This window comes from Gymnoscopelus microlampas (genome assembly GCF_963454915.1).
Source record: "Gymnoscopelus microlampas genome assembly, chromosome: 22".
NCBI lineage: Eukaryota > Metazoa > Chordata > Actinopteri > Myctophiformes > Myctophidae > Gymnoscopelus > Gymnoscopelus microlampas.
In genome coordinates this window covers 21007747-21025498 of record NC_139959.1, presented here as the reverse complement: position 1 = coordinate 21025498, position 17752 = coordinate 21007747, and the positions used below count along the sequence as shown (strand labels likewise).

At 41.1% G+C, this 17752-nt stretch overlaps 1 protein-coding gene across 1 annotated transcript in view; it reads right to left on the bottom strand.

Annotated features, from left to right (window-relative positions):
- The window catches only part of prkdc (protein kinase, DNA-activated, catalytic subunit), a 67152-nt gene that overhangs the window by 28801 nt on the left and 20599 nt on the right, over positions 1-17752 (bottom strand). The window contains exons 33-56 of the mRNA XM_084049227.1: positions 17170-17378; positions 16177-16309; positions 15377-15535; positions 14995-15198; positions 14152-14340; positions 13361-13465; positions 12554-12721; positions 11516-11643; positions 10733-10943; positions 10179-10357; positions 9617-9785; positions 8851-8916; positions 8691-8754; positions 7962-8110; positions 7370-7510; positions 7071-7190; positions 5799-5942; positions 5271-5422; positions 3707-3838; positions 3112-3229; positions 2756-2880; positions 2197-2346; positions 556-729; positions 311-409 (exon numbers count right to left, since the gene is read on the bottom strand). Of these exons, the coding sequence (XP_083905353.1) occupies positions 311-409; positions 556-729; positions 2197-2346; positions 2756-2880; positions 3112-3229; positions 3707-3838; positions 5271-5422; positions 5799-5942; positions 7071-7190; positions 7370-7510; positions 7962-8110; positions 8691-8754; positions 8851-8916; positions 9617-9785; positions 10179-10357; positions 10733-10943; positions 11516-11643; positions 12554-12721; positions 13361-13465; positions 14152-14340; positions 14995-15198; positions 15377-15535; positions 16177-16309; positions 17170-17378 (3488 nt within the window). The remainder of the gene's footprint in view (positions 1-310; positions 410-555; positions 730-2196; positions 2347-2755; positions 2881-3111; positions 3230-3706; positions 3839-5270; positions 5423-5798; positions 5943-7070; positions 7191-7369; positions 7511-7961; positions 8111-8690; positions 8755-8850; positions 8917-9616; positions 9786-10178; positions 10358-10732; positions 10944-11515; positions 11644-12553; positions 12722-13360; positions 13466-14151; positions 14341-14994; positions 15199-15376; positions 15536-16176; positions 16310-17169; positions 17379-17752) is intronic.

The following is a 17752-nucleotide window of genomic DNA, read 5'->3' as shown; positions in this document are numbered from 1 at the left end:
CGCAGTTATATTATTTCTTTTATTTTTGAGACAGCAATTAAATTATGAAAATCATCATATCAGAGACTTGTGAACATTGTGAAAATAGCCAAACTACTAGCTTACAACGCCTCGTAGCTCGAGGCGTTGTGAGCTAGTAGTTTGGCTATTTTCACAATATTTGCCTCTTTCTGACAATTTGGTATTAAAAAGGTCCCGACCCCCAGTTTGGGAACCACTGCTCTAACCCATGGTACACACATAGCATACGTGGCACCGCACTTTGATTTGAAAATGTTCCACAAGAAAAAACAAATCCATGGCTACTTACTGCAGGCCTTGGTTGTCATCAGTCAGCCCCTGAAGGAGGGCGTCTTTGGCTGTATTCAACACCTCCACTGAGGTGCTGTCATTCATGCTCTCTGTATCACTGGGAAACAAATGTACATAACTTTAGCAACAAAGTTCACTTACATTGACAGGAACAGTAATTTTACAAAAAAACACACAAAGTTAGAATATGGAGATAAGAGGTTTCTGCCCGACAGTGACAATATCTAATAAAGGGAAGTTCACCTGTAGTTATCCTGGATCCACATCAGGATGTCGTACATCCTCTCCCTGCAGACGGGAGAGGCGTGGGAGATGAACGCCGTCACCGCTCCCAGGACGTCCTGAAGCTGAACGGGGGTCAGCAGGGCCAGGATCTTATGGACAATGTCCAGACACAACCTCTGCCTGGTCTCATCCCTGATGGCACAAGGGATTAAATAACAAGAGCAAAGACAACATTGACCCATCAAGACCTGAGGCCGATTCTACAAATCCGATTCTAAATCAGTTATTCTCAAACCTTTTTTGTGCCAAGTATTTGGATGCTATGTATTTGTAATGTTTTCCGCCAGAAGAGAAGATTATTAAAAAATGTTCAAACACTTTCATGATTTTTCAAAAATAGCACACAGCAGCACCACGAAGTGACGCGCTGCGAGCTTGTATATTTGCTATTTTTGAGAACCACTATTCTAAACCACTGTTCTAAATCGTAAGAGTTTTCTGAAAAACTTACGTTGCTATATATATATATATATATATATATATATATATATATATATATATATATATATATATATATATATATATATATATATATATATATATATATATATATATATAGTTAAGATCAAAAATGACACAGATGCTTTCCCGTTTTTTTTTTTTTAACATTATGCTTATTTCTATCTTAGAAAAAGGCTAAATCATCTCTTCAAGGCAACCTTACTGATCATCCACACCATGTTTTGTGATACTCTACTCCTCTGTTCTAGAGTTATTTTCTTCACAGACAGAATGTGTATCTTCGTGTGATGACACAGTGTGAAATCACAGAACTGCATAGGATTACATCACTTGATCCAACAATGAATCCAATGCATCAAACCTCATCTTTCTTAGTCTCTTCGTCCCTGAAATGTGACCTATTACATCATCTTTGGCCTTCGTGAAGACGCATGACGGTCACGGTTTTGAGTAAAACTCCTGGCAGGAGGACACAATGCAATACCCTTAGATTGCAATGGTAAATGACACCATCTGTAGGCGGTGTCACTACAATAATAGGGGGCCCTAATGAGTACATACTGTACAAGCAGAGTACATGGATTAAAGCGAAATAAAATCTCACAAAAGTTTGTTAGGCCAAATCCTAATCTGTAATTTTTTTTTAAACAGCGTGAAAGGAGCCCCCCACACACTAGCGCTGCGTTTCATAGACAATTTGCACATTATGTGTGTAATTATGATATCTCTGTAGCCATACAGCCAACTAGTAGAAGAAATGCAGATTGATAAATTCGGCTATACCAGCCATAAAAAAAAGGATAGTCATTTGGTATTTTAAAACGCCAGAGGGTTAACCTTTGCTTTTATGAAATATCTAGAAGATTGAACATGCATTCTATTGCTAATTTGACCACTTCAAATACTCTTTAATCTTAAAATAATGAATACCGGTAACAGAAAATAGGCAATTTCTTCGGTGCATGACATGCTTCCATAAAAGACATGCTGACTTCTATGGAATCCAAATGGCTGAAATCAGTCGTGGTGACTGAGAACTGTAATCCATGAGAGTATCCGACCCGATAGCGATACTAGTATCGGAGCAAGTTTATGAACTGTGAATTAGTCAAGAACGTGGTTGAGTCCGACTCCTACCTATGAGCCAGCATCTGGATGAAGCCTTTGGTGCTGAGCGTCAGGTAGATGTCAGGGATGACCTCGGCCCGGCTCAGCACACACTCCAGACAGTGGGTCTTCAGGACGCCGTGGAGTTTGGGCAGGAGGTAGAACGCCTGATTCACAAAGCTAAAAACACACACAAAAACATTAGAGAAGAGAGCATTGAGAGAACCTTGCCGCTAGGGCTGTGTCACGATTATGACATTTTTACATGATTATTAATTGTCACACAAATAATTGCTATTACGCAATTTTATTGTGTTTTTGTCGTTAAACACTGGAATAATATGAATACAAATAACATTTATGTTTGGCTTTTAGGCTTTGAAGTTACACAGGGCAGATATGACAAAACAACCTAAATATACAAAGAAATTACTGACTTTAAAAAAAAAGGCGATTATGTAATAATTGTGATAGGTCTACCTCCCGCATACACACGACAAATTCTAAATGGCGTTCATTACTGAGTATAAAACACTACTTTGTTATTGGAAAAGTATTCAATAGTTTTTAATAGAAGTTTTAACCGTACCGGTCCATGAATGGAGGAAAGTGCTTGGAAACTTTGCTCAGGCAAACAATGAACTTGTCATCGATGTCCTTTTTCTTCAAATCCGTTAGCTTACCCGCAGCGAGATTGAGAAGTGCCTGGGGATCCTGAAAGAACAGATAATGGTAAATCAGGATATGAACCCTAACATGGTCGTTCTGTTCATCTTCAATGTGAACGTTTTTCAACTCAAATTCACGTGTATTGCTCTCAGCACGTTACAAAAATAATCGGACAAAGGCGTGAAATATCGCTCAATGTCGCATCTCCACTGGACCACATAGTCAAATCCCCAATGCTAATTTATACAACAGTAAAACAAGATGAAACACTCATACTTGACTGTTGTCACTGTCAGTCATGTTCTTGAGGATGAGGCCGATGACCTCAGCAGCGGCAGCGTAGATCTCTTTGTACCTCGTAAAACACAGGTTGTTGGTGAGGGCCTTCATGTAGCTGAAAAAAAGCAAAGCAAACCAGAGAGGAACAATGTTTCACAAAATGGATTCACTTTAACCCAACTGATTGTCTATTGTCATGGTTCTCTTCTCTACATTGTTTTTTGTATTGAACTATTTTCAGTGGCACATGATAGAGAATAACTTACAGTAAACAGTGATTATCTCACAAATTCTAGTTGTCTAGTGTTCCAGTTAATGAGACACAACTAACTTCACAGTGCTCGGATCGTAAACCATTTTTCAGGATTCAAAAGTATCAAAAGTAGCCGATCTACAAGCTCAAAACGAAGCGTCGCTTCCCGCCGCATTTTGAGCTTGTGGATCTGCTTCTTTTGATGCTTTTGTGTGACGCTGTAGCGCGTTAATTTACGGAAAAAGTAAAAATATGGCGATAAGAGGTAAAGCATTTAAGCATCGTGTAACCAGATGGGTAGCATAAATAAAATAAAGGACCCATTTCTTTTTTGTTTACCGGTCATATTCAATTCCACAGGAGGCATCATAAGCCGGGAGGTTGTTGGCCAGGATGATTCCCAGCAGCTGAAGTCCCACAGAGTTGTCTTTACTGTTTAGGTCGGTGCCACTGAACCGCTCGTATATCACACTGCATATGGGCAGAACACAAACAAAAATGATGATACAGTAGGAATAGACCAGTGGTTCTCAAACTTTTTCAAGTCAAGGACCCCCAAATTGATATGTATTTGGAAGCAAACCCCCATCTGAAAAGATTTTGTGCCAGGGACCCCCAGATCTGCTATGTTTGAATAGCCAATGTATACATTGATAAAGTGGTTAAAATGATTGTGATGCCATGTATGAACAATTTTAGCTGTGGACCCCCTGGAACCTCCCCAAGAACCCCACTTTGAAAACCAATGCACTATAGCACATTATCCAGCATAGGTTGAGCAATGATAGCAATGTTTGCTGGGCACATGTGAAGGAGGGCCCGTTTTTTTTGGGGCGGTGTAGCCGCCCCCTATAAGTGAGTTTTGGACACCGACCAAAAGATTTGTATACCCCCTAACCCTTCCATTGTTAATGCAAATCGATACTTTTGCAAAGTCAGCCAATCACATTACAGCTAGTGTCATCACCACTAACTGTAATGTGATTGGCTGACTTTGCAAATTCAGGACTGTGATTGGCTAGCGAAACACATGACACATGTGCAGCCCTATGAATAGCAGTATGGACTTTAAAAAAAGTAATTCATTCTTTTTTTAAAGTGAGTCATGTTGTGATGACCACACACCGCCCACTTCACACTGGGTGTGATTTTTAATACACAACCCTCAACTCTCCTTGTTTGTCAGTAAATCAGTGCCCGTCTCCAAATGCTTTACAAAGTTGCGTTACATTCACCCATTCACCTACAGTATTCACACACACCTATGGTGGAGGCAACCAAGCAAGGCACCAAACTGCCCATTGGGGGCAGTTACTATAGTTACATTGTCAATGTGTTTTAATGCATTTTAAAATGTGGACAGATTTGAAGAAGTCTTGCCTAAAATGACTTATTAACCCTGTAGTAGGTAGGTAACATTGTCTCCTTTATTCAGGTAAGGTATACATAATAATAATACACTTTATTTAAGAGACATGAGTGACCATTTCATCCCCAGATGCACACAGAACCAGGACATCACGTGGTCCCAAGATTTACTGCTCCATTCACTTCCTGGTTAACATATTTGGGAAATCGCCTGTACTGTATCTCGCCTCCTGTGTTTTACTATGTATTTTTGACGAGACGAGATGCTATTTTTATTCTATAACATGACTTTTTTTTTTTTTTTGCAGAAGAACAGTGAAACCCCCCGTGATTAGCAATGATCAGGGGATCGATCATACTGGAGATAAATATTCTGTGACTACTTGAAAAGCTGAGAAAATCGCTGGTAGTGGATGATTTATTTATGTATTTATTCTGGCAGTGAATTACTTAATGTACATTGTACATGCAGGCTGAAGCCTGGCTTCATGGCCATTTCCACTGTGCAACAGCAAATAGAAAATGTGCCTGTTACCTGTAAGGAACATGCAGACAGTCTTTCCAGCATTCGACCAGTGTACGAGTGATCTCCAGGTTGTGGCGGAACACGGCCCTCTTTGCGTCAAAGATGTTTGTCATCAGGAACTCCAACAGCCGGTTGGCCAGCACCTCATCTTTAGTGTTTCCCTGACACAACAACAACAACACAGTTGAGTACAATCATATAGTTTGTCAAATAGAATATGTTAATCAATTAATCAAGTAAAATAAAGTAAAATATCAATCTAGTAAGATAAGTGGATATGGTTAACAATAAAAAACAAAGCCAGATATGGCATAAAAACAGGGATACTTAATACTACAATGCAGTACAAATTAATAATAACTATTTATAACTGGCCTGGTGGCTGAGCCACCAGGCATCCCGATGCAGTGCTTTTTAAAAACCAATGTTCCAATGTGCTTTACACTCTAAAATATTAAATATTAAATTATTCTTACTTCCATTTTCTGATGTTTGTAAATATGACAAAGAAGGTTGTAAAATGGGAATTGCATGAACCTTGGGGTTGGCCAGACTCGTCCAAGAGAGAACAGTCACCACGATATCCACCACCATGAAATGGATGCCTAGTCCTCCGTTGTTCCCAGACACCACCAGCTGTAACAGCGGCCCCAGCCACAGCTTGGCGTATGGCCGGAACACCTGGGAAGCAACACCCATATTAGAAGGTATTAACCAGTAGCTTAAACTTAAACACAGTGACAGTGGTTCTCAATTTTCTTCAATTTCAAGGACCCCCCCTAGTTTGCTATGCATTAGGCTACCGGTCCCCATAACTCTGAGAGTGTACAAATGGAACTAAACAGACCCTTACAGCTTACAGGTCTCTTGAGTTACAGACCTGTAAGGGTCCATTTGGTTCCTAATTAGCCTATCTATTATTTTTCAGCAGATCCCCTGGAACCTCTTGAAGGTCCCCCACTTTGAGAACCACTGACATATATGTAAGTACATATTGTACATGCAGAGAAAAAGGGAGATGAGACCGGTGTGCATATGTGACCCAGCACAATTAATAGATCCCCAACCGCACACTTTACAGAAGAGCTCACAAACGGCAAGTCATCTGAATTTGATCAAATATTTGTTTTAACACAGATTGAGAGAAAACGTCATTCACCTACAAGCCAGAATTTAAATAGGCATGTAAATATGACAATAATGCAAATATATCCAATGAGGTTATTTCCTCCCGGCCAGTTATTTCACAGGGGAGATGTACAGTACCACTGTTGTTAACCCCTTTCAACCTGGCGTCCCCATTTTGGGCACGTCATTATAATCAAACATTTTTTGCATAGCGACACATTGTGAGCTTGCTTGCCACCCAAGCTTTGTGTGCCATCTTTGCTACCTTTGTGTGACACTTTCGTACGACAAACTCTAAAATTGGGCCTAAGTAGTTAATTCACATCCAGCTGATCATATATTTCATATGATCATGAGTAATGTTACAAGTCAAATTGTTATTGTCAATTGGCAAATCTACAATTATTCATTAATTTGTTAGGAGAAAAAGTAATTTTCAATCAAAGCAAGTGTTAACCCATTTTGTAGCTCTGAGAATTAACCTTACTTGCATATGAAATGAAAACAAAAATGCATTTTAAATGACAATCTAGTTCCTGAGGTCAGTCACATTTTCAAAGTGAAAACATAACATGAAACATGTTTTATGTTAAATGTTAATTTAACTTGTGTATTTTAAAGAGTGTATGAATTGACCCATATGCAAGATAGATGGGTAGATGACTGTGTGAAAGCATTTACCTCCTCAGTGTTGATGATCAACTTTGTGATGAACAGTCTGACATTTAGCGGTGTGGCTGGATTCGCTAGTTTGCCATGTAGAAACTTCATCCACACTGGGAGCTCACTGGGTGTACTTCCCTATTCAACAAAGAGGAAAAAGAAACTTCTAAATTGAGCTTTGTCACACATTTCAAAGGCCAAAACATTCAACATGGTGTTTGTTCACAGTTCACCCCTGGAACAGGGTGAACTGTAGAGGAGTCTGGGACGTGTGGAGCGTTGTCCCCGGTGGGGTACAACGCTAATAAACCACTGACCTTCTCTACTTTAGGAGTTATATTGTTCCTGTGCATGTGTCCAATCAGAGCCGTCATGGCAGCCATGCACTCGTGCTGGTTCAGTTCGTCCATCTCCAGGTCCAGCGATGCGTCCTGGGAAGAACTGCTGTCCACCACCTCCTACACACATTCCACAGCCACATCAAGACACACACACACAAAACAAAATAAATCACTCAAAGAGCAGAGCTTCTTTCATCCATGTCATGGGTCTTCAACAGGGGGTCCGGGACCCCAAGGTGGTCCTCAGAGTTACTACAAGGGGGTCGCCAAATCTTTGTGCGATAGAAACTAAAGAAAATTAAATGTATTAACCACTTGAACCCTAGCATCCCTAATTCTGGGGGTACCATTTGCCAAAAATAGCAGATCTACAAGCTCACAATGCAAAAAGGCCTGAAAAACTTTGAAGATCCCTGATATACAGTATGTAATAAAGAAGTGATACACTGATTCCCTCTCGGTTAGCCTAGGCCGTAGGCAATGAGTTAATTTACCCAACTTGTGTCATCTATATGTATTTCAAGTCACTGTTGTGCAGACATGATGGGGTCAAGGTATTGCGACTTACTCGTTTGGCAGTGCTGCGGACACGTTTGTCAGGATGCTGGGAACTGAAGGAGAAGCTCTGAACTCCGGTGGAGAAGTCAAACTGACTCATCTCCTCACTTAGGCTGCTGTCAGCCATGTATGACTGAGAGGACAGGTACACTGGCTCCACTACACAGGGGACAAAATGCACGTTAGAAAACAACTGTGGAAGTTTTCCATGAGGTGAATAAAACGTTTTTTTTTTTTTTTTTTTTCAAAACATATATCTGTCCATATTTCCAGTAATCATTGCTATAGAGGTTTTGTTCAGTAACTGTGGTCACCCCATTCTCCGGGTCTTTAGAGAATAGAGATACATACTTTTGTCCAGGTCAGATACCAATTTTATCCAGTCAGGAGAGAGAACTCATACAGGGATACAGGATTGATGAAATAAAATCATGATTAGACAAATTGGAACTGGAACACTATAAAATTGGAGCCGATACATTATCTTTGTGGGGTTCTCTTTCCAGATTGGATCAAATTGGTCTCCAGACCTGAAAAATGTATTTTATCTTTACTAAAGAGCTGGAGAGATGGGGAGAATCCCTGTTACTGAACAAACACTCTATTAGTAATGATAACTACCAGAATATAGAGCTCTAACAAATAAAATAAAATTATTATAATTCTTTTTTTAAAGTAGTTTTTCTGTAGTTTGTCTTGTTCACGGGACACAAGCTGCGGAACATACTGTCAATCATACCTCCATTCTCCTCGCTCACTTCCTTTCTTATCATGATGTATTTCTTCTTTCTCTCGAGGGGAACCTGACAACAAAGTTAACGATTATTTTAATTCAGTCATTAAGTGTCACATTAAGAAATGGGGGGGGGGGGGGGGGTGTTCCGTATCAGAAGACATACCTCAATCTCAATAGGAAAGTTGTACATTCTTTCAACATCAATGAGATTTTCCAAAATGTACTGGTTCTGAAAAAAGGAAGCAGATGTAATATAAACCAGTGGTTCTCAGACGTTTTGTGACACTCCAAATGTAGTCAAAATGCAAGGCACACCTGTACTCATAGAAAAAAATAGCCGATCTACAAGCAAAAAAATGTGTTGTATAGATACCGAAGTCTGACATCACTGTCGCTAGAGGGCGCTATCCCCCTGGGTCACAGTTATTTTTCGTATAGACCAATTATTTGGTGATTGTTTCATGCAATCAATTCCTAACATAATTGTTTTGGGGTGCGCTAGTTCCAGTTCTGGTATGGCAGTGAATTATTATTTTTTTATACCAAAGACAGACTTTGAAATATAACTCAATATCATAAACGACACAGAGTCACACACCTGACAAATCACCAGGGTGATTTGTTTATTTTTGGAAGACATGGGCTTAATGTAGCATCACAATCCTTTTAACAATTTATCCGATTATACGTTGGCTATTCAAAAATAGCAGATCTACAAGCTCGAGCTTGAACATCTGCTATTTTTGAAAAAAATACTTTGGATGAATTTGTTTTAACACAAGTCTTCTCTTCTGGGGGTCCCTGGCACAAAACATTTTCAGATGGGGATCCGCGAGCCAAAACATTTAGAGAACTACTGCCATAGATGAAAAAAAACCAACCAAGTGGCAAGGATGCAGGTGTGTAAATGTGTGAGATGAATGTTTCACCTTCTCTGGTTTCTCTGTGAAGAGGAAGCCTTGGTAGAACTTGACCTCGTTGAAACTGAGGCTGATGACGGCCATGGCAGTGTTGTACGCAGCACAGTGGTACTGCCTCCGGAGCTCCAGGAACTGACTTTCACCTGCCATGTTCTCAGTGAAAGCCTCGAAACTCGACCTAAATCAAATGATATGTATATACTTTGTTTTACATGAAATACTTTGATATCAGGCGGCAAGGAAGCTCCGCTGGATTTGAAGCTCAGAAAGTGATTCTTTTAAGAGTGCAGTTCCCGTTAATGGCCCAGCAAATGTTGCTATTTCCCGTCCTGAGAAGCATTCAAGTGACACTCCATTCAAGTGAATGACGTTTTGGATCTATTCTGGGGGGGAACATAGAAAAAGCAGATCTACATAAGCTCACAACGGGTCGCAATGCTTGTAGATCAGGCGAAGACATTTGGAGTAGAAGGAAACAAGAGCAGACCAAGTACAGTTGCAACTCAGGTCCGTTCCACTAAGAATAAAGGGTTTAAGTGGTTAATTCACATTCAGTGTGTTAAAATCCTACTTGATCAAGGTCTTGGACAACTCGTTGCCCTCTGTTTTCTCGATGCGGCAGTAGGCCTGGTTGATAAGGGAGTCCTTGGAGTACACCTCGTCTTTGGGGAGTCTGGTGTACAGCAGCTCCATCAGCTTGAAGCATCCAGTCTTCTTCAGTAGCTGGACCTCATATACACTTGTGGTGGCCTGAAAGAGACCACAACACACACCTTTAATATCTACTATGTAACTTTTTTTTGTAAACCAAAAGTTTGTTTTGACCTAACACAACTGCGGGGGTTGTATTTGGTCTCCCTGCTCTTCTACTGATAAAGGGAGATCCTGTGGTTGGATCTGACCCCTACTTGTTGACAAGTGGCACTGCCTGAAGGTCAAAATTCAATTTCTCCTGGAGTAAGAAGGCCTGCTCTATTAGCTCAGTGGTAAAAATGATACCACATGCGCGTGGAACCCGGGGTCGAATCTTGCATTTATTTATGAAAAACAAAACAACAAAAAAAGATGATGAAATACGGAGAAACAAGGGCTTTTAAAATAACCAACAAACATTACGTGTCAAACCTTGGTGAAGCGCATGAGCAGCAGATCCATTGTGGCCGAGATGTTGTCGACAAAGAACTGAGCCAGGGCCTTGGTGCTGCAGTGAGTGGCCAGAGGCAGCAGCACCCTCTCCATCATGTACTGGATCATGGAGGTGACGGGCAGCCCCTCACCCTGCTGGACCACCTTGTACACCGTAGACAGTAGCTGCAGCTGCCGCTCAGCACTTGACCTGCTTAGACGATGGGAGAAACACACAACTAAACCCACCGGTTCTCAACGTCCGGGTCTGTAACTCCTAAGAGCGTACAATCTACACTGTCAAATCTGCCATGTTAAAAGGTAGGGTAAGTGATATTACAAAAAGGTTTTTGTTAAAAGGTTAAAGCACTATATTCTGATAGGAATCATTGCTTGTGTCATTGTTTGTGCGTTGTGCCTGAGGACCCCCTCGAAAACGAGATGATGCATCTCAAGGGGTTTATCCTCCAATCGAATTTTGAAATAAAACAAGAGTCTCCCCATCTCTCCAGCTCTTTAATAAACAGAAAATGCATTTTGAGGTAAGTGGCAAAATTTCAGCAGGAGAGAGTACCCATTTTTCAGCTATATTTTTTATAGTGTTCCAGTTCCAGTTTTGTCTGCTCATTTCTTTGTGTCATCACTTCCAATTGCACTTGTTTAATCTGTATCCTGTCCAGAACCAATGAACTAAACAACACATTTGTACAAGACAAAGATGTACATCCCCTCCCCCCCTCCAGAAATAAACAAAGGACGCAAACTCGCGAAGGCATTACTGACCGCCTGGCGATCCGTTGGAAGCATGTCTGGAAGTTCTCCTCCATGATGTGCTTGGCGTCTCGACACAGAATCTCTGCCATGAGTTTGAGCAGGAGTGGGCTTTGTGAAAGCTCTAAGGCATCCAGTAGCTGAAAGAGATAAACCATGTTGTTGCTTGATTTGTTCAACAGGCATCACAACTATGTAAATGTGATCCACTTTTGCAATGGTTGCATTCACTGTGCACCATTGTGTCAGAGACTATGTACAAAATACACTAATCTCAAGCAAAGAGAAAAGGTAGGTAATTCAGAATCGACTTCCATTATAAAATTAAACTTAAATATTAACAAGTATATATATAAAACATATATACTGTTTGTGAGATTACACACACACACACACACACACACACACACACACACACACACACACACACACACACACACACACACACACACACACACACACACACACACACACACACACACACACACACACACACACACACACATCTACGTAGAAGGCTAGACACCTGCAGGGCCATGGCGTTTTTTTTAAAATCAATCATAATGTAATTAGGGACGCACCGATATGTCGGTCATTATCGGTATCGGCGAAATCTTTACTTTTATTTTTTGCTGGTTAAAGTTACAGGAGTTTTTACTCTATGGTGTTTGTGATATGAAATGTAAGCTTACCATAATCACAGTAAACATTATCATGTCATCTTCAAGGGCTTTTTTTTTACTAAATCAAAGCAATTATGTTGTGTTTCTGCAGATTCTGAACAGTTATTTCTTATAATGAATATTTATTTGTTTCCCTCGCACAAAAAGGGGGAAATAATAACAAAAAACAAAATAAACAAATATCAGTACCGGTATCGGTATCGGCTAAATTGTTATTTTAAACATTGGTATCGGTATCGGCCAAAAATGTCCATATCGGTGCATCCCTAAATGTAATGTATTTGATAGAATGCCCAGGCTGCAGTCAGTCAACATGTCAGAATTGGGCTCTGTCGTGGTAAACGTCCCGACGCCCCTTGGAGGTCACCTTGCGGACGCAGTCCATGTAGTTGTTGCGCTGAAGGGAGCCCTTGTGGAACTCGTCTGACTGCATGGGGAAATGAGAGGCCACTAGGGCCTCCAGGGCTCTTTGGAGGTCAGCCAGTTGCTCCTCAGGCAGGGTGGTGAAGAAGGGCAGAACCAACAGGGCCTGGCTCTGAAAAGAGAGGGGAAGCACGACATAGATTAAAGACTTAGGACCTATTTTCAAACCCTTTTGGGAATGTTCACGTTTTCCAAAAAAAGACTATCCACAATAGATCGGTTATTTAAGAAACAAAAACAAAAAAAACGTTTGCTTATAATGCCCGAAATAGGTAGAGTAAGGTTAAAGTGGTTAAAAAAATATTTGATTATACTGCAGGTAGAATGATGTGTAGCATTTATCAACACACAAAGATGATTATTTGTAAGGGTAGGGGAGCAGATAAAACACTTGAAGTCAGAAGCTAGAACGGTCATGTTGGTTAATTGCTTTTTACAAACGGGTTTCATTCGATTCAATTAGTAATCTGAAGGGAAAAGAGGATGAAGTCAAATTTTGAAGAGCCCTTAAACAGAGTTGGCTCTGTACTTGCTTTGCTCATTTCCTTCCACACCAAATCCCTTCGCCAGAAACAGCAATCTACAAGCTCACAAAGCTTCACGGGCCCGGCGCATTGTGAACTTGTAGATCTGATATTTCAGGCTAATGTTCCCCCCAGAATAGGGAGGGGGGGTTCAAGTGGTTAAAGCCAACAGCTTTAACCATATCAAAAAGGAAGGGTGGTGTTTAGTGCTCTACTTTTGCCATTACCTTGAGATTCAGTGGCAGTGCCACGTCGACAAGGAGACTGGTGAAGGTGGAAAACACTCCTCTGAATGCTTTGTGGCTGATGTTAGAGCACACAGAGGAGTCGATCTGAAGAAAGAACAGTGAATGGAATTATACAGTTTTATACATTTAGAATTGAATCATGAACCAAAGGATTGCGACGGAAATCTACGGCATGACGTTTGCAGACGATACATTTACTAAAACAGTGCAAAGGGAAAAAAAGCATGGATTTTGTCACTCAGTTTAATAAGTGACAATCAGCTATCTTTCAAAAGGAATGTTCCACAGTGCTGCGTGTTATTTGTATGACCTGGAACAAACTTTCTGTCATGTGCTGTAACAGATGCTCGCCTCTATAACCTCTATAAAGAACAACCTGGTTCGAGGTTACAATTAAAGTATTAACAAGAGCTTGTGACTAAATAATAACTACAAATAAATCCATTGGAACAGACGTTCATCTTTTCCATTTCTTGAAAAGTAACAATTTTGGCCATACAAGGTCTCCACCCGACAGCGATGATATTCATTTTGTCTCTGTCGGGTAGAAACCTCATATGTCCAAAACTGTTGCTTTTCAGCATTTAAATTCAAAAGCATCAAAAGTAGCACATCTACAAGCTCGAGCCGCGTTTCGAGCTTGTGGATGTGCGACTTTTGTGGGGTGCTGTAGTACGTAGGGCGTTAATTTAGGAAAAAACTGCCCGACAGCGACGATTTATAAGGCGGTTGTGGGCTCTATGTAGCATGACCCTGCTTTGGGGGGTTACCTGTAAGAGCTTGGAGAGCAGCAGCAGAGTGGAGGTCTTGCTCTCGGCGGTGGCAGCGTTGGTGCCCCACCAGGGCTGCAGGCACTCCCATCTGGACAACACCTCCTCCACCAGCTGGCTGCCCTGGGTCTTCCTGACGGACCGATCGCGGAAGTTGTGGTCCAGAATGCCGTTGAGCACCACGCTCACCTGAAAGCAAAGGTAACTAGAAAATGTGCTCCTCGGAGCACAGGTCTCCGCCAGGTCTGTGATTGTACTGTACTGTGATTGGCTGATTGGTATTCAGACCCTTTGCTCAGTACTGTGATTGGCTAGCGAGACGCATGATGAAATTAATAACTCATAAATAGCGAGCTTCCATCAGCTTCCATCAGCGAAGTTTGAAGTTAATTTCATCATGTGTCTCGCTAGCGTAGCCAATCACAACACGTCCTGCAGAGCTTAGCCTATGGGCGGAGATTAGGTGTTGACAGTACTCCTACAGATTTTGTCAAAGCGTCATGCAAATCGGTACTTTTTGTCTCCGCCATGCCTTCGGCCTGGCGGAGACAAAAAGACTGGACGTGACTGGACTGGTCTTTTATACAAAAGAAAGACACTGGGAAATATTTTGTACACTGCTGGTGCATTACGGGGCAGTGAGTTGTACACAACGTATAATTTGCAATAGATTTAATTGGGTAAAAAGCTACGGTGTAGGAAACTAGTTGATAAATAAGATGGCATTTATGTTGTGTTAAGAAGACAAGACAAGACAAGAGCTGAGAAGACAAGACAAGAGCTGAGAAGACAAGAGAAGAGCTGAGAAGACTAGACAAAAGCAGAGAAGACAAGACAAGCTACCATGCTGGGGTTGTGGGATGCAAACTTCATGAGCTGTGGTACGGTGGTGGTCAGATGCTTCAGCAGTTCGGTGTTGACCGTGGTCTGGAAGAGGCTGTAGAAATACTCTCCGTGGGAGAAACTCAGGAAGTTGTTGCTGCGACTCCCGGAGAGCGGTACAGAGAGCATGATGGTGTTCAACAGAAGTTTCACCAGCTGTTCACTCTGGAGAGAAAGCATGAGAACAAGCAACTCTGAAAATATAGCAGAGGAAGCGCCTTGTCTGATGTCTATATGTTAGCCACTTAACCCCACTGAAAAACTTTCAAAATAGCCTTTTGAAAATAGATTTTTTCATACTAGTTTTTGGTCGTTCAATAAACTGTGATCCATAGCTCTTTACCTGTTGACTGAGAGAAAAGGCAAGTAGAAGAAGGCCATCTGCCAGCCTCCTGCTGTTTACATCCAAGGAGGGCAGAGCTTTCCTCTCCTCTCCAGGCGCTATGCCTTTGTATACAGCCATCATCAGCTTGGAGCCAAGGTCCTTTGCATAGGATGAATCCTTTATCGCACGGAAAGACAAAAGCATGCAGAGAAACAGCAACTGTTAATATTTTATTTAAATTATTGGTTAGTAGGCGGTACATGCAACAGCGTATTATTTGTTTGGTAACTTAAGAAGTCATTGGTCAGCAGTGGTTGGTGAGCGGATTGTGCGTCACATATGCAACATCCCCAGTTTCATTATGGCTTGAGGACCTGTGTACAAGTCCTTCCCTCTCATCCTGTCTAGTAAAGTAAAATAATCGTTGGTTGTTTAAATGTTTCAGTGAGACACGAAACAATACATGACCTTTTTTGTGATTCGGAAAAACGCAGTAAGAAGGGATTTCAATACACTGTAACCTAACACAGATTATAATACAATATCGAGTAAGTGCTCCACACCAACGTGCACATCAGTAAACACACACATGGAGAGAGGATACAAATGGCCAAGTGACCAGCAACAGACAGAGAAACCAACACCGTGTATGAAAACTACAACAAACACAGCATTAAATGACTGAATTAATTGATTACACCAAAGAGGGTGAAACATACCGAAATCTGATTGCCAAAAGAAACGACTGAGACAATACAAGTACTGTGAACATTGAGCCACCTGACTGAGATGTTCAATCCACCGTCTTATGAGAGTACCTGGCTGTCCAGAATGGAGTTGAGGAAGTCCGCTTTGTGGATCTGTCTGCAGGCAGACAGAATCACCTCCATGTCGTTGTGGCTGCTCAGAGCACTGGTGTGGTAGAGGTCTACAGCACACAGCTGCTCCACACTGAGGGTATACCATGAAGCATGGAATAAAGCAAAATAAAATCTCATGACTGAAAATGTAAAAATGTTTAGGGATTATCATTCTAAACCTATGTTGCTGCTGTTCGACTGACAGCCAACCAGTTGAAGAAATCACAGGTTGAAGCTTTTATGAAATTTCTGTTTATTCGTGTTTATGGAAGATGCTTCTAAGCTTATATTCTATTGCTAATTTGACCACTCTAAATACTCTTTAATCTTAATATAACTAACGACCGAAAGAAGGCAATTTACAAACTCACAACAAGTCAAAGCGTGACGTGATGTGAGCTTGTAGATCGCCTATTTTCGGAGTGTGACATGCTTTTATAGAAGATCCAATCCAACCCACTTTATTTATAGAGCACATTTGAAAACAACAGTGTTGAACCAAAGTGCTGTACACTCAGTAACAAAATATACAAAAAAATACAAGAGCAAAAACAATACACAAATGCTGAAGACATGCTGGTTTCAATGGAATCCAATCAAGTGAAATCAGTCGTGGCGACTGAGAACTTTAATCCATGCATGAAGACAATTTAACCACATGAACCCAAGTATCCCTATTCTGGGCATGTCATAATGCGTAACTGTAGGTAGGTGAATATTCAGCGGAAATACCGTAGGTGAATATTCTGCAAGCTCACAACACGTTGAGTTGACGCTGTGAAACTGTCCATTTTGTGCGAAGTGTATAGGGAAAAAAGAACGGGCCTAGTGTAGACCCTTGGGGCACCCTGGTCAACAAGGTATTTAGGGTTTATGTGGTTAAAGAAGCCTGTTCAGGAAACTAAGTTCAAAGTGGATACATGATAATGTCATTGTTGAGAGGAGTGGTACCTTTTGCGTGAGAGTCTTGTGCGCAGGCTGCCCTCGAGCCTGCTGCGGTACGGGGAGCTCATGAAGGCTTGGAGCAGGGGCACGCACACCTCTGGAAGGTTCTTCATCACCTCCACGTCTGCCATATTGAAACCCACGGACGACGGCTGGCACACCGCGAGAGCTGTCAGCTCGAACAACACAGGGGCAAAAACATCTCGCTCCAGGAGCTGTGGAGAGAGTTAATCATACTAAAGTTGTAATCAACTTTATTGAAAATTACATAAAAGCACCAGTTAATTACATAAAAGCACAGTGTACAAGGTGCTTTACAAAACACGATTAATAGTAAAGAGAAATTTGAATACCACAAGAAAAGTTAATTCAACAAAAATAAAATTCAGGTATTCAAGCAAAAACCTACGTAATCTCACGACTGAACAGCTTTCCCAGGCCAATCCCAATTTGATTTGTGAAACAGTGTGAAAGGAGCCCTCCACACTGTTTCCTAAACAATAAACACAATATGTATATTATGTTTAGGTATTATCATTCTAAACCTATGTTCTTGTTGTTCTACATACTGTACAACCAACCAGTTGAT